General features: G+C 36.3%; 1 protein-coding gene across 4 annotated transcripts in view; it reads right to left on the bottom strand.

Annotated features, from left to right (window-relative positions):
* Nucleotides 1–16626, bottom strand: part of RASA1 (RAS p21 protein activator 1) — a 108843-nt gene that overhangs the window by 23568 nt on the left and 68649 nt on the right. For all 4 annotated transcript variants that reach the window (XM_073802277.1, XM_073802275.1, XM_073802278.1 and 1 more), the window contains exons 9-11: nucleotides 15533–15611; nucleotides 9042–9162; nucleotides 8278–8434 (exon numbers count right to left, since the gene is read on the bottom strand). In XM_073802277.1, coding sequence (XP_073658378.1) covers nucleotides 8278–8434; nucleotides 9042–9162; nucleotides 15533–15611 — 357 coding nt within the window. The remainder of the gene's footprint in view (nucleotides 1–8277; nucleotides 8435–9041; nucleotides 9163–15532; nucleotides 15612–16626) is intronic.

Below are 16626 nucleotides of genomic sequence, written 5' to 3'. Positions count from 1 at the left end.
CCTCCCCTCCCAGAAGCCTGTACAGCCAGCCACTGCCAGGGTCCCGTGATCCAGGGACAACTTCCCTGGGAGAACACATGGCACACCTCAGGCTGGTGCAGCGTCTTGCTGGCCTCCGCCGCCACAGGCTCACCCCGAACTCCATACCCCTCCCTTGCCATGGCCTGAGTTAGCTAAAGCCTCCAAATGAGGTGCTTCTTTAACCCCGTCCCGTCTGAGCGAAGAACAGATGCCCTCAGGCAACCTACATGCAGAGGCGGGGCCAAACCCAAAGCTGAACCCCAGGACTGTGCCAACAAAGAAAAGAAAGGGAAATCTCTCCCAGCATCCTCAGAAGCAGCGGATTAAATCTCCACAATCAACTTGATGTACCCTGCATCTGTGGAATACATGAATAGACAACGAATCATCCCAAATTGAGGAGGTGGACTTTGGGAGCAATGATATATATATATTTTTTCCCTTTTTCTTTTTTTGTGAGAGTGTATGTGTAGCTTCTGTGTGTGATTTTGTCTGTATAGATTTGCTTTTACCATTTGTCCTAGGGTTCTGTCTGGTTTTTTTTGTTGTTGTTATAGTTTTTAGTGCTTGTTATCATTGATGAATTTGTTTGGTTGCTCTCTTCTTTTTATCTTTTAATTACTTTAAAAAAAATTTTAATTATTTTTTATTTATTTTAATAACTATTTTATCTTCTTCTTTCTTTCTTTTTTATCTCCCTTTTATTCTCAGCCATGTGGATGACAGGCTCTTGGTGCTCCAGCCAGGCGTCAGGGCTGTGCCGCTGAGGTGGGAGAGCCAAGTTCAGGACGTTGGTCCATAATATCAAACGGTAAAAATCTCCCAGAGATCTCCATCTCAACGCCAAGACCCACCTCCACTCAACGACGAGCAAGCGCCAGTGCTGGACACCCTATGCCAAACAACTAGCAAGACATAAACACAACCCTACCCAATAGCACAAACCTGCCGAAAATCACAACAAGGCCACAGACGCCGCAAAACACACCACCAGACGTGGACCTGCCCATCAGAAAGACAAGATCCAGCCTCATCCACCAGAACACAGGCACTAGTCCCCTCCACCAGGAAGCCTACACAACCCACTGAACCAACCTTAGCCACTGGGGACAGACACCAAAAACAACATGAACTACGAACCTGCAGCCTGCGAAAAGGAGACCCGAAACACAGTAAGTTAATAAACAAAATGAGAAGACAGAGAAACACACAGCAGATGAAGGAGCAAGGTAAAAACCCACCAGACCTAACAAATGAAGAGGAAACAGGCAGTCTACCTGAATAAGAACTCAGAATAATGATAGTAAAGATGATCCAAAATCTTGGAAACAGAATGGATAATACAAGAGACGCTTAACAAGAACCTAGAAGAACTAACGAGCAAACAAACAGTGATCAACAACACAATAAATGAAATTAAAAATTCTCTAGAAGGGATCAATAGCAGAGTAACTGAAGCAGAAAAACGGATAAGTGACCTGGAAGATAAAATAGTGGAAATAACTACTGCAGAGCAGAATAAAGAAAAAAGAATTGAGGACAGTCTCAGAGACCTCTGGGGCAACATTAAATGCATCAACATTCGAATTATAGGGGTCCCAGAAGAAAAGGAAAAGAAAGGGACTAAGAAAATATTTGAAGAGATAATAGTTGAAAACTTCCCTAATATGGGAAAGGAAATAGTTAATCAAGTCCAGGAAGCACAGAGAGTCCCATAAAGGATAAATCAAAGGAGAAACACGCCAAGACACATATTAATCAAACTATCAAAAATTAAATACAAAGAAAAAATATTAAAAACAGCAAGGGGAAAACAACAAATAACACACAAGGGAATCACCATAAGGTTAACAGCTGATCTTTCAGCAGAAACTCTGCAAGCCAGAAGGGACTGGCAGGACATATTTAAAATGATGAACGGGAAAAACCTACAACCAAGATTACTTCTACCCAGGAAGGATCTCATTCAGATTTAATGGAGAAATTAAAACCTTTACAGACAAGCAAAAGCTGACAGAGTTCAGCACCACCAAATCAGCTTTACAACAAATGCTAAAAGATCTTCTCTAGGCAAGAAACACAGGAGAAGGAAAAGACCTACAATAACAGACCCAAAACAATCAAGAAAATGGTAATAGGAACATACATATTGATAATTACCTTAAATGTAAATGGATTAAATGCTCCAACCAAAAGACATAGACTGGCTGAATGGATACAAAAACAAGACCTGTATATATGCTGTCTACAAGAGACCCACTTCAGACCTAGGGACACATACAGACGGAAAGTGAGGGGATGGAAAAAGATATTCCATGCAAATGGAAATCAAAAGAAAGCTGGAGTAGCAATTCTCATATCAGAGAAAATAGACTTTAAAATAAAGACTATTAGAAGAGACAAAGAAGGAAACTACATAATGATCAAGGGATTAATCCATGAAGAAGACATAACAATGGTAAATATTTATGCACCCAACATAGGAGCACCTCAACATAAGGCAAATACTAACAGCCATAAAAGGCAAAATCGACAGTAACACAATCATAGTAGGGGACTTTCACACCCCACTTTCACCAATGGACAGATCATCCAAAATGAAAATAAATAAGAACACACAAGCTTTAAATGATACATTAAACAAGATGGACTTAAGTGATATTTATAGGACATTCCATTCAAAAACAACAGAATACACATTCTTCTCAAGTGCTCATGGAACACTCTCCAGGATAGATCATATCTTGGGTCACAAATCAAGCCTTGGTAAATTTAAGAAAATTGAAATTGTATCAAGTATCTTTTCCGACCAAGACACTATGAGACTAGATATCAATTACAGGAAAAAAATCTGTAAAAAATAGAAACACATGGAGGCTAAACAATACACTACTTAATAACCAAGAGATCACTGAAGAAATCAAAGAGGAAATCAAAAAATATCTAGAAACAAATGACAATGAAAACACGATGACCCAAAACCTATGGGATGCAGCAAAAGCAGTTCTAAGAGGGAAGTTTATAGCAATACAATTCTACCTTAAGAAACAAGAAACATCTCAAGTAAACAACCTAACCTTACACTGACAGCAATTAGAAAAAGAAGAACAAAAAAACCCCAAAGTTAGCAGAAGGAAAGACATCATAAAGATCAGTTATATAAATAAATGAAAAAGAAAGAAAGGAAACTATAGCAAAGATCAATAAAACTAAAATCTGGTTCTTTGAGAAGATAAACAAAACTGCAAAACCATTAGCCAGACTCATCAAGAAAAAAAGGGAGAAGACTCAAATCAATAGAATTAGAAATGAAAAAGGAGAAGTAACAACTGACACTGCAGAAATACAAAGGATCATGAGAGATTACTACAAGCAATTATATGGCAATAAAATGGACAACCTGGAAGGAATGAACAAATTCTTAGAAATGCACAACCTTCCGAGACTGAACCAGGAAGAAATAGAAAATATGAGCAGACCAATCACAAGCACTGAAATTGAAGCTGTGGTTAAAAATCTTCCAACAAATAAAAGCCCAGGACCAGATGGCTTCACTGGCAAATTCTATCAAACATTTAGAGAAGAGCTAACACCTATCCTTCTCAAACTCTTCCAAAATATAGCAGAGGGAGGAACACTCCCAAACTCATTCTACGAGGTCACCATCACCCTGATACCAAAACCAGACAAAGAAGTCACAAAGAAAGAAAACTATAGGCCAAAATCACTGATAAACATAGATGCAAAAATCCTCAACAAAATACTACCAAACAGAATCCAACAGCACATTAAAAGGATCATACACCATGATAAAGTGGGGTTTATCCCAGGAATGCAAGGATTCTTCAATATATGCAAATCAATCAATGTGATACACCATATTAACAAATTGAAGGAGAAAAACCATATGATCAAATCAAGAGATGCAGAGAAACCTTTCGACAAAATTCAACACCCATTTATGATAAAAACCCTCCAAAAGTAGGCATAGAGGGAACTTACCTCAATGTAATAAAGGCCATATATGACAAACCAACAGCCAACATCGTCCTCAATGGTGAAAAACTGAAACCATTTCCAGTAAGATCAGGAACAAGACAAGGTTGCCCACTCTCACCACTATTATTCAACATAGTTTTGGAAGTTTTAGCCACAGCAATTAGAGAAGAAAAAGAAATAAAAGGATTCCAAATCGGAAAAGAAAAAGTAAAGCTGTCACTGTTTGCAGATGACATGATACTATATATAGAGAATCCTAAAGATGCCACCAGAAAACTACTAGAGCTAATCAATGAATTTGGTAAAGTTGCAGGATACAAATTTATGCACAGAAATCTCTGGCATTCCTATACACTAATGATGAAAAATCTGAAAGTGAAATTAAGAAAACACTCCCATTTACCACTGCAACAAAAAGAATAAAATATCTAGGAATAAACCTACCTAAGGAGACAAAAGCCCTGTATGCAGAAAATTATAAGACACTGATGAAAGAAATTAAAGATGATACAAATAGATGGAGAGATATACCATGTTCTTGGATTTGAAGAATCAACATTGTGAAAATTACTACCCAAAGCAATCTACAGATTGAATGCAATCCCTATCAAACTACCACTGGCATTTTTTACAGAACTAGAACAAAAAAATCTCACAATTTGTGTGGAAACACAAAAGGCCCCAAATAGCCAAAGCAATCTTCAGAAAGAAAAACGGAGCTGGAGGAATCAGGCTCCCTGGCTTCAGACTATACTACAAAGCTACAGTAATCAAGACAGTATGATACTGGCACAAAAACAGAAATATGGATCAATGGAACAGGATGGAAAGCCCAGAGATAAACCCACACACATATGGTCACCTTATTGTTTTGTGTTTTGTTTTTGTTTTGGCGGTACGTGGGCCTCTCACCATTGTGGCCTCTCCCACTGCGGAGCACAGGCTCCGGACGCGCAGGCTCAGCGGCCATGGCTCACGGGCCCAGCCGCTCTGGCATGTGGGATCTTCCCGGACCGGGGCACGAACCCGTGTCCCCTGCATCGGCAGGTGGACTCTCAACCACTGCGCCACCAGGGAAGCCCAGTCACCTTATTTTTGATAAAGGTGGCAAGAATATACAATGGAGAAAAGACAGCCTCTTCAATAAGTGGTTCTGGGAAAACTGGACAGCTATATGTAAAATAATGATATTAGAACCCTCCCTAACACCATACACAAAAATAAACTCAAAATGGATTAAAGACCTAAATGTAAGGCTAGACACTATTTAACTCTTAGAGGAAAACATAGGCAGAACACTTCATGACATAAATCACAGCAAGATCCCTTTTGACCCACCTCCTAGAGAAATGGAAATAAAAACAAAAATAAACAAATGGGACCTAATGAAACTTCAAAGCTTTTGCACAGCATAGGAACCCAGAAACAAGACGAAAAGACAACCCTCAGAATGGGAGAAAATATTTGCAAATGAAGCAACTGACAAAGGATTAATCTCCAACATTTACAAGCAGCTCATGCAGCTCAATATCAAAAAAACAAAGAACCCAATCCAAAAATGGGCAGAAGACCTAAATAGACATTTCTCCAAAGAAGATATACAGATTGCCAACAAACACATGAAAGAATGCTCAACATCATTAATCGTTAGAGAAATGCAAATCAAAACTACAATGAGATATCGTTTCACACTGGTCAGAGTGGCCATCATCAAAACATCTACAAACAATAAGTGCTGGAGAGGCTGTGGAGAAAAGGGAACCCTTTTGCACTGTTGGTGGGAATGTAAATTGATACAGCCACTATGGAGAACAGTATGGATGTTCCTTAAAAAACTAAAAATAGAACTACCATACGACCCAGCAATCCTACTACTGGGCATATACCGTGAGAAAACCATAATTCAAAAAGAGTCATGTACCACAGTGTTCACTGCAGCTGTGTTTACTACAGCCAGGACATGGAAGCAACCTACGTGTCCATCAACAGATTAATGGATAAAAAAGATGTGGCACATACATACAATGGAATATTACTCAGCCACAAAAAGAAACAAAACTGAGTTATTTGTAGTGAGGTGGATGGACCTAGAGTCTGTCATACAGAGTGAAGTTAAGTCAGAAAGAGAAAAACAAATACCATATGCTAACACATATATATGGAATCTAAGAAAAAAACAAAAAATGGTCATGAAGAACCTAGGGGCAAGATGGGAATAAAGACGCAGACCTACTAGAGAATGGACTTGAGGATGTGGGGAGGGGGAAGGGTAAGCTGGGACAAAGTGAGAGAGTGGCATGGACATATATATACTACCAAATGTAAAACAGCTAGTGAGAAGCAGCCGCATAGCACAGTGAAATCATCTGGGTGCTTTGTGACCACCTAGGGGGGTGGGATAGGGAGGGTGGGAGGGAGGGAGACGCAAGAGGGAAGAGATATGGAGATATATGTATATGTATAACTGAATCACTTTGTTATAAAGCAGAAACTAATACACCACTGTAAAGCACTTATACTCCAACAAAGTTGTTAAAAAAAAAAAAAGGTAAAGCAGTATTGAAAGTCAGAAGTTTAATACAAAGAGATAGAATGCTTAGAGACCTGTTAATAATACAGAAAATAAGCTGGAAAAATTGTAGAGCTGTGCAACTAAAGTGCCGGGAAAAACAGCCGAACGAGCAGTGCTGTCCAGTGTTCCACAGGCTAGGCGTGCATACCAGTCATCTCTACTGGTGAGGGCTGCCATTAACTTTCACATTAGACTTCATGAACTAAATGCTCAAGGTCAGTCAGTGTATTGGGTTCTATGCTTACACAAAGCGAGAAATATTCAATGACTGCTATCTATTTGATAACACAACAAACAGTGTATTCTCAGGATTTTCAATAGTTACTGGAATACACAATAGTGTATTCTCAGGATTTTCAATAGTTCACTTCTCCTTTCTCTGGTACTGTTTGCCACCTCACTATCATGAAGGAAGCAGCTTTGTGAGAAGAATCCAGTACACACAAAGTAAGGCAGAGTAGAAAGACTGAAAAGCCAGAGGTCTGATCCAACTACATCTAAAGGCGAAGCTTCCCATACTGTAAAGGGAGGGGAAAAGAATCCTATGAAATCCTACCTTGCCCAAACTTTTTTTGCTTTTTTTTTGGGGGGGGGGGGAACAGCTGTTTTTAGGAGATATTAAGAAGGGTTTGAGAGAAAAAAAGGGAGAGTATCAAGGTCCAATGAATTCATGAAATACTGCATATTATACTCCCCTCTTGGTGATTCACAATACAAACACTGGCTAAAACTCCAGAATGCCCCTCTGTAAGGAAAATTATTTGTTCAATTCAGCATTTCCCAAACCTATCTGACCATTTAAAAAATGAACTGTTAAAATCACTAATGTGATCTCCTAAACACAGTTTGGAAAAAAAGATGAGACAAGCTTTTATGCTCCACAGGTACTTCTCTTGAAGCCTTCCCACTTAAATAGGATAAACTAGGGTTGCCTAGTAGAAATGCCATCCTGCAGCATAAGTTGTTAAAAAAATTTGTTTTAATTGCCTGCGTTTTATTCATCATAGCAATAGGTAATAAAAGTGCTAAATATATCTAAAAACACTCTAGAATGGATTATTGATAATTCTGATGGTGAAATACAAAGAAAGGCCCTTATTACAAAAAACTAGATGTAATCAAGAGCTGAATTTGCCTTGTGCTGTTCAGGATTTACCTTTAGTTTATACGATTATTTTATTTTTTTAAAAACTCTAACATTAAGAAAAAATGTTTTTATTTCAAATCTGAAATACTCCTCTTTCCTATTGAAATAATTGTTTTTATACTATAGTTGTCTCTCAATGTCAAGTTTCTTAGGAATCAAGTTAATAGTACAACTGAGTGTATCTACTACCATCAGATGCACTGAGTTAACCAAGAATGATAAAATAGGGGAAAGGAGACAAGACTCAAAGTAAGTCACTCAAAAGAGTGGTGGTAGGTGCAGGCAGGAAACACACTACATACAGATCAAGTCTTACTACAGGAGAGGCATAGATTCCAAAGGTTTCTATGTGATATAGTGGAGTAGAATTTTATGCATAGGTTAGTCTAAAATAAGTAAGGAAGACAGAAATTACCCTAGAGAGTATATGTGACATTTTCAGATTTCACAAATTGGTTTGCTATGCTTTGAAATGATCTGAACATACTATTTTTTTATTAAAACAATTCCAAAAAGAAATAGGAAACCAATTTCTTACCTGCCAAAGAGACTATCATGAACAACATAGACAGAACACACGCTGAGATCTATTAATCCTTTTGGTTTTGTAGCTCGTTTTTCACTTTCAAAATAAATAAGTTGGGCATCACTGCCCTCTAAGATAAAATATAAATTTTTCCACCTTTTTCCTTTGCCTGTTAAAAAAAATTGTTTCCCCTTAGCCAAATAATGAACTATGAAGTCACATATAGTAAAATCATAAAAATTATTGTTGCTAAAAACTAAAAATTAAATATATTTTTATTCCAAAGCTTAAATAACACCAATCCTTACAAAATGAGAAAGTGTCTGTAATATATCTGTAGAAAAATATCTTTTGTTATATTGCTTGCTTTAATGAGTCACTGAGTAAGTGACAAGGGTACCTTAACAGTATGTTTAGAGATTTCATTATGATAAAATCTTTAAAATTCTTGCTTAGGATTCATTCTTTTCCAGTCATGAGAAAAAAAACTCTTCTATTAATCATGCACCCCTCAATGCCCCAACATTTCTTAATGCCAAACTGAGGCAAATACATAAAATAGAAACATCAATACTATGAATGTGCCAAGTGCCGATAAGAATTTTCTCTTAAAAAAAAAAAAAGTTATGGGGTAAAGAGGGGCTCAAGAATCAGATACCAACTTATTAAATACGTATCTCAGATAAGTTTTATGCCCAATATGTACAATGTTTCTAATAAATGTTAACGGTAAAATACTGAAATTGAATCTTTAGTCTTAAAAGTTTCACACTTACCTTTTTTTAGAAGATAACCTTTTTTAACAATGTTTTTATAAAAGGCATCCTTTGTTTTACGACGAATTGTATTATAAATTTCCTTGCCATCCACTGTATCATTGAGTACTTGTTCTTGATCCTGAATTTTCAAAAATACTAAAATTATTTCATGAATTCTTGATGGAAATGAAGTAAAACCTACTAAACTACCAATTTAAAAACCAGATTGTCTGTCTAGACATTAAAAAAATTTTACTACTAAAATCTAAAATACTGTAACATATATATTATTAAGAGATCTTTGCTTTCCAAAGAAATTTTCAAAAAAGTGCACTTACCATTTCTCAAGAATATGGACAATAAGCTTTTTTTTTGAAAAATACAGGTTTTTTTTTTTAAGTTTTACAAGCAACATTGTTTTGAAAACATGAATTTGTCCAAGCATAACTGATAGATTAGAACCAATTTGAGCATAAAGCAAATTCATGTTTGCTTATGGACAATTATATCCATGAGAAACTCTATGTGAATGCAGAAAATTGCACCCAGCTGAACTGAGATGCCTAGGAATATGCAAAATACATCTCAAAAGCCTAAAAGCCTCCCCAGCTTCACCGAGTGTTACACGCCATACCCATCCATTCACATCTGGTGTTCTAACATATCTGATTTCAGATAATCCTCCTTGTACCACTTCCCGCTATTTACAGCCCTTCTGATGGCCTCTTCCACAAGTAAACTTCAGGTCTTTTTCAAGGTAAAGTGCCTTATTTATTGTAATATTTAAATATTTCTTACCCATTTAGCACGTATAAAAACTACGCTACATTTTTACTAGCTTCTTATCTTTATGTGTCACTGATGAAGTTTTTGAGTGTTGTACCCTTAACCCCCTTTTTTCCATAATCCTGTGGTTTTTATTGCATGATTTCATACAACATCATAACTTACAGGAATGTATGTGTGTTAAATGCTAAATCCCTGCCCCCCTACAAGTAACAAAAAGAATTATGATGTCAGGAAGAATACAAAGCGAAGAGTGCCTTTATAAATGACCTTCCCAAAATAAGTCAATCTTCGATATTACCATCAAGGTCCAATGGACCCAATTTTAGTTTCTTAGTTTCTTTCTTGAGCAGCTCTTACTATTTGCAAGAATTAATATTTTATGACTTTGTTTTCTTAGACACTTATGGATCCAGCTGATCATTTTATAAGTCTAAGATATGTTATGGGATTTTCACGAATCATATTTTTCCTATATCTTGAAACACTCTGCTATTTCATCATCGTAGGAACCATTTCATCATGACTTAACAATTATTCTCAAGTATGCCAAAGAGCAGGCACTGGCAAACCACAGCACATGGACCAAATCTAGCCTACTGCCTGTTTTTGGACATAAGGTTTTATTGGAACACAGCCATGGCTCATTCCTTTACATACTGTCTGTGGTTGCTTTCACACTACAAAGGCAGTTTAGTAACTGAGACAGAGACTGAATGGCCCACAAAACCTAAAATGTTTATTATCTGGTCCTTTACAGAAAAGTTTGCCAGCCCTTGGTCTAGAGGGTGATCCAACAGTGAAATAAATCATCTCTATTGCATCACCCTTTGGCATTTTTTACTGTGTGGCCAACTACTGTAGCATCTTTCAAAAAAGTATAAAAGGCCATCTTTGTTATATTTTTATTAGTTTTCATTGAACACATAAGAAAATTCAGAATTCTTAATTTTCTGATCATAACAGCAAAGAGAAAAAAATTGACAAAGAAAGATGTGTGACAATTATAAAAAGACTGAGATGATAAATGCAAAGAAACAGCAAGACTCTGGGATCTATTGTGATGATAAAATTGATTTTGATAAGCAAAATCTCAGATTGTAATTCTTCAGATGGTAATCTCCTTTGGTGATTTTTCTCAAACTAAGAATCGCTGAGTGAATGATATATTTCTAGGGGAAAAGAAATATAGTGCTCTCATCTAGTTAGTGATTCAATAGGAAGGACATCATCATGCAATAACTTGTAACAAGTATCTAGATTATCCTGTTTCCTAAAAGGAAATGAGGATTCTTTAAATTTTTATGATTGTGCACCAAGATTTACTCAGTATGATTTATAAATGGACAAAGGTTACTAGAAGGAAACATATAATGTAGAAATTTTAAAATTCACCATATTGATCATTCTGATGTTTATAAACATAAAAATGTATTACACTTACGAAGCAATAAAGACTGTACTATCCAACAAAATTATGAACCATCAAAGTTTTCAAAAGTATTGCAGTTGATGATGCAAGAAGAGCAAGAAAGAATCATAAACTAGAACCCAGTTGAAATATATTTAAAATCTGGAATCAGTACTGCATTTTGACAGTAAAAACGTAAGAAGAACCAGAGTAATCATAAGAATTTATAAAAGATGTATCTGAAATTTGGATTTACAAGATGGATATGTTCCAAGTCCGTGCATGACAGTGGATGAGCAGTTAGCTGCCTTCTATTTCCAGTATGTAACCCTTTATAACCAAGGAAATATGGAACAAAAATGGGGTTTGCTACATTTAAATTCTTATTAAATTTTCTAATAAAGTTTTTTTGTACTAAACCTTTATTCTTACTTCTACAAATTATTCAGAAAATGACTAAGAATATAAAAAATTTGAAAAGATACATCGCACCCAGATGATAAATAGTGATGACTACCTCCCTAGTTGTATAGATTTGTGCTTACCAGTCTTTATTACAGTAGTGATAATATTTACTGTTAGGTGCAGAATGGGGCACATTTGTAGTTTATTTAAGACATATTACTACACTAACATTTGGATTTAAATATCTGATTTCAAGATAATCTATATAAGTCTTTCCTACTTATTTTAAGATAGGGGCTGATCAACTGATCTGTAACTCCTACATTAGAAGACACTACAGGCAAGGACACAACCTCACGGTCCAAGTTCTAGTAAATTACTGGATGACAGGAGGGAAGGCTTCTCAGCCTACTCTTTGTACACAGTTCTGAAGAAGGAAGTCTTATATATTACTCCCCAGGGGAAGTAGATAATCTGACGGGTGAGAGTTTAACAGCCACTGAAGCAAGCTTTTGCATAGCGGTTAGGTGTGCAGGCTCCTGTAACCAGACCTCAGTTGTAAATCCTGCCTTTGTCACGTAATGGCTAAGAAAACTCATTTAATAAATTAATTCAATAAATGTTTGTTGAGTGCCAGGTACTGTTCTAGTTCTTGAGATACATCAGTAAATAAATCAAATATCTTTACCTCCAAGGAATTTATATACCAATGAAGAAAAGAGGTAATAAACATAATAAGCAAATTGTATGTTAATAGGTGGTAAGTGCTCTACAGGGTAGGGCAAGTAGCAGCAACAAATAATGTGTACAAGTAGGTCTCAATTGTGAAGCTGATTTCTGAGCCAAATTTGAAAGAAATAACAGAGTGAGGCGAGTGGATATTTGAGGGAAAGTCATTTTGAGCAGAGTGAACAGCTGGAACAAAGATTCTAATGCCAAGATCCTGGCATATTTTTTAAAATAGCAGAGAAGCCAACGTGAGTGGAGACGAGTGAGAGAGAAGGATGGTAGAAAGCATTCAGAGGACCACTCTAGGGTTTTGCATGCCACTGCAGGGACTCTGGCTTTTACTCTGAATGAAATGTAGAACACCTGTAAGTGTTAAACAGAGGCGTGCAATGGTCTGACACATTTTAAATGGATCCCTCTGACTGCAGTGCAGTGTTAAGGGGGGGCAAAAGTAGAAACAGAGAGATGAAGCCAGATTCTGGTGATGGTTGTATTCTAGATATATTTTGAAGGCAGACAGCATGATGTTCTTGACAGTTTGGATACAGAGTGTAGGAGAGAAAAAGAAGAGTCAAGGATGACCTGATGCCTTAAGTAATTTACTCTCTGGTTCCAGTTTCCTTATCTGTAAAATGGGCATAAATACAGGATCAACCTCATCAAATTGTTTAAAAAGTTAAATAAATTAGGGCTTCCCTGGTGGCGCAGTGGTTGAGAGTCCGCCTGCCGATGCGGGGGACACGGGTTCGTGCCCCGGTCCGGGAAGATCCCACATGCCACGGAGCGGCTGGGCCCGTGAGCCATGGCTGCTGAGCCTGCACGTCCGGAGCCTGTGCTCCGCAACGGGAGAGGCCACAACAGTGAGAAGCCCGCGTACCGCAAAAAAAAAAAAAAAAAAGTTAAATAAATTAATACGTATAAGAAACAGTGCCTAGAATATAGTGCTCCAAAAATGTTAGATATCAATATTTTTAGTGTGGGGTGCATTGTCTCAAAAGGCTCCTTCTTTTCCTGTAATTCGTCTGAAGTGTTAGTTCCACTAAGTTAGCACACCTAGCTAGGGACTCTGCTCTTTCTCTTCCAGCATCTTACCTGGAGTGGGAGTATGCAGGATCACCTCAGGGGGAATGAGATGATTCTGCTAGCTAATCACTTTTACATTAATAAAAGGACATTTTTAGCCTTTGGGTTCTCTAATAGTTAGAATCCTGCTAGGAAGGATAGGTAAGTGTTATGATTCTCAAACTTCTACTGTAACCTACTTTTACTCCAGGCCCAAAATAATTGACTTCAAATAGCATTTAATGGTTTTTGTGAAGTAATCAAATTGCTCTGTAATCAGCATTTGTTATTTCTGAAGTATTCAAAGCATTATAGGCATTTTTGCAGATGACAATAATCTGAGGTTTGTTCAGTTATGAAACAGTAACACAAGTAAGAATGAGGCTCACTGTATATTTGAAGTAATTCTTAAAACTATCTCATAACATAAGTATAAAGTTTAAGTTTACTAGATGTCAAATGCTATTTTTCCAACTGTAAAAAATTAAATTAGAAAATTCTAAGCATAAATTCAGGATGGGAAAAATGCATGACTTAACTTGTGGGCCAATAAAATAAAATTTGTTAAAAAAATTTGTTGACTTAGAAACAATTTAAAATCATCATTAATTCAAACAGCCAATGTGAATCAGAATTTTAAGGATATAGCAATGGGACTGAGTGGCAGGATCTGTCATTTGTAGGTAAAGGCACCTCTGATTCCTAATAAAAAGATCCTAAGCTGTGGTTTCTAGAAAGCACATACCGCACTATGTGGTTTTAAAAAAAATTGGTCAAAGTCCGCCAGAACTGCCAACAAAAGTGGTACATCATTGCTAACTACAGATACTAGGAGGGTGTCAACAAGGAAGTAAAACTTGAGATGGATCTTAAACTTGCAGGATTTAGATAGGCAGAGAGGAAGAAACTGACATGGAGACAGCAACAAACACAATAAGACACATTAGTGATAATTCAGAGGATGAAGTGAGTGCTTCCTGTTGGAAAGGAGCTATTCATTCAATTAATATTGATTGAATACCTAATGCCTAGTACTATTCTAGGCACTAGGAATACAACACAAAACACTTGCCCTCCTGAACTTTACATTCTACCAGAAAAGCATGAGGAACTGAAGCAAGATACATTAAAATGTTTCAAGATGATGATTCTTAAATTTATATTAAGCATCAGAATAATGATGACCCCCCCCCCCCCCCGCCTTCAGCAGCTGCAATGAATAGTAGGCTATAACCATCAGAAACTAACTTGTTCGGAGGAAGAAATATTGAGAAGCTCGAGACACTACAAATCACTGTGAAAGTTTAGTGGGGTACCCAAAACCTCTCACAATCTTTCTTTATGTCCCTAGAATATCACTACCTCCATTTTCCACATAGGAAAATTCTTAATCACTCCTTTGAAGTACCTTTTTCTAACCCCTGCTACAACCTTTTCCCACCACACTTTAGGAAGTATCATGGGCAAGAAACAGAAGCTAATCAATCACCCTATGCATTAAGCAACCAGTATTCAACAGGCCCTCTTGTTCAAGGCCTGTCTTCTTATGTTCTGGACTTCAGCCACTCTTGCCTTCCCTAGGACCTTGTACGTGGGGTATTGCCATTACCCCATCCCTCACCCACCACTGTCACTCTCCTCCCGAGTACAGAGACATGCTCAAAAATTTCTCACCATAAAACTACAGGCAAATAAAACAAAGAAATAAAAAGTTTAAAGGTCTTTTGGCCCTACATCATCTTCTAGCTATCATTTTTTAATTTATTTTCTTTTCTTACCAGTCTCACCTAGATAAGCCTGGCTGTGATTTATCCTGGCTGTCTCCACTTTTGCCTCCAACAAACTCACTCCTTGACCCAGTGCAACTAGGCTTCTGTCCCCACCACTGCTTCTATTCTCAAAAAGCCACCAAGGACTTCCTAATAATTATCTAGAACCAACATAAATAAAAACTAAGAGATTCGCTTATAAGTATTCACTTTCTGAAAGAATCTGTATAATCTGCAGTTTTAAATTTTATCCAATTTCAAATGCATGGATGTGTGCATAAACATATCACCAAAAATGCATTTTAAAATAAAATGCTAATTATTGTTAAAAGAAAAACAACACTGACCTGCATTGGTACAGGTTCCTTAAGATAATACCCTTCAACAATTTGTTCTTTTCGATAGTGATCTATGATGTCCCCAATGCTGTTAAAATAAAAATTACTAACATTGACATAATTTGTCTCATAAAAATTGCAAATCTTAAAGATACACCAAACCTTGTTAGCAAGGATTCTCTATTTGCAAGTCTTTTCCAAAGTATATAACCAGAATACATTAACAGACTATATGATCATTACAGTCACATTACTTTAGAAAAACAAGAATGTTCCTACTATTGGTTTACAGATCAGAAATACTTGAGTCAGAGATTTCAATTTTCCATCAACGTACTCAAAGCACCACTATACGTGAGGAAATGATTAAAAGTCTTTTTTTTTTTTTTTAAACAAAAGTATCTGAGAGACTGAGAAAGAAAAACCGACAGACAAACGGCATTTATTTTTAGCAAGTAGTGAATTCAGGTAAACTTCAAGAATTTTTATCATCAAAACATTTACATATTCTGCTTTTATATTAATCAGATGGAGTTAGGTCATGAGACATAAATAGCAGGTGAAAGCAGAAACAAATTTAAAAAAAAAAAGGAAGAAAGAAAGACAGAAAGACCAGGAGCTAACCTTATATGTAGGATTATCACTACAGTAGGAAGGGCCTATTGATGATTTTGATAAAAAGTGCTATACAATATTCTTAATATTTGGGAAATACTACAAATAAAACAAAACTGAAAATAACATTATATAATGTATTTTAACACAAATTTTAACATAACATAACGAGTTTTTTAAATATAAAATGTTTCTCATGATCAGTTTGTCATTTTATTGTCCTGAATATGTAAATTCTAGAATTTTAAACTGTCCTTTAATACACTAGAGGAATTGGTATTTAACGACAGCTACGCAACATTTCTCAAAACAGATCTCATTAATTTACCCCTTGGTTTTTTTCATGTTCTTCCTACTGATCCAATAATTGGAATAAACACACACACATATATATTTATATATATATTTATATATATATGTATATATATATATAATTGGATATATATTTATCACTTGATTTTTTTTCACAGTTCTTCCTACTGAAAAAA

Source organism: Tursiops truncatus, chromosome 3 (assembly GCF_011762595.2).
Source record: "Tursiops truncatus isolate mTurTru1 chromosome 3, mTurTru1.mat.Y, whole genome shotgun sequence".
NCBI lineage: Eukaryota > Metazoa > Chordata > Mammalia > Artiodactyla > Delphinidae > Tursiops > Tursiops truncatus.
The sequence above is the reverse complement of the archived record's forward strand: the minus strand, read 5'-3'. Positions and strand labels throughout refer to the sequence as shown.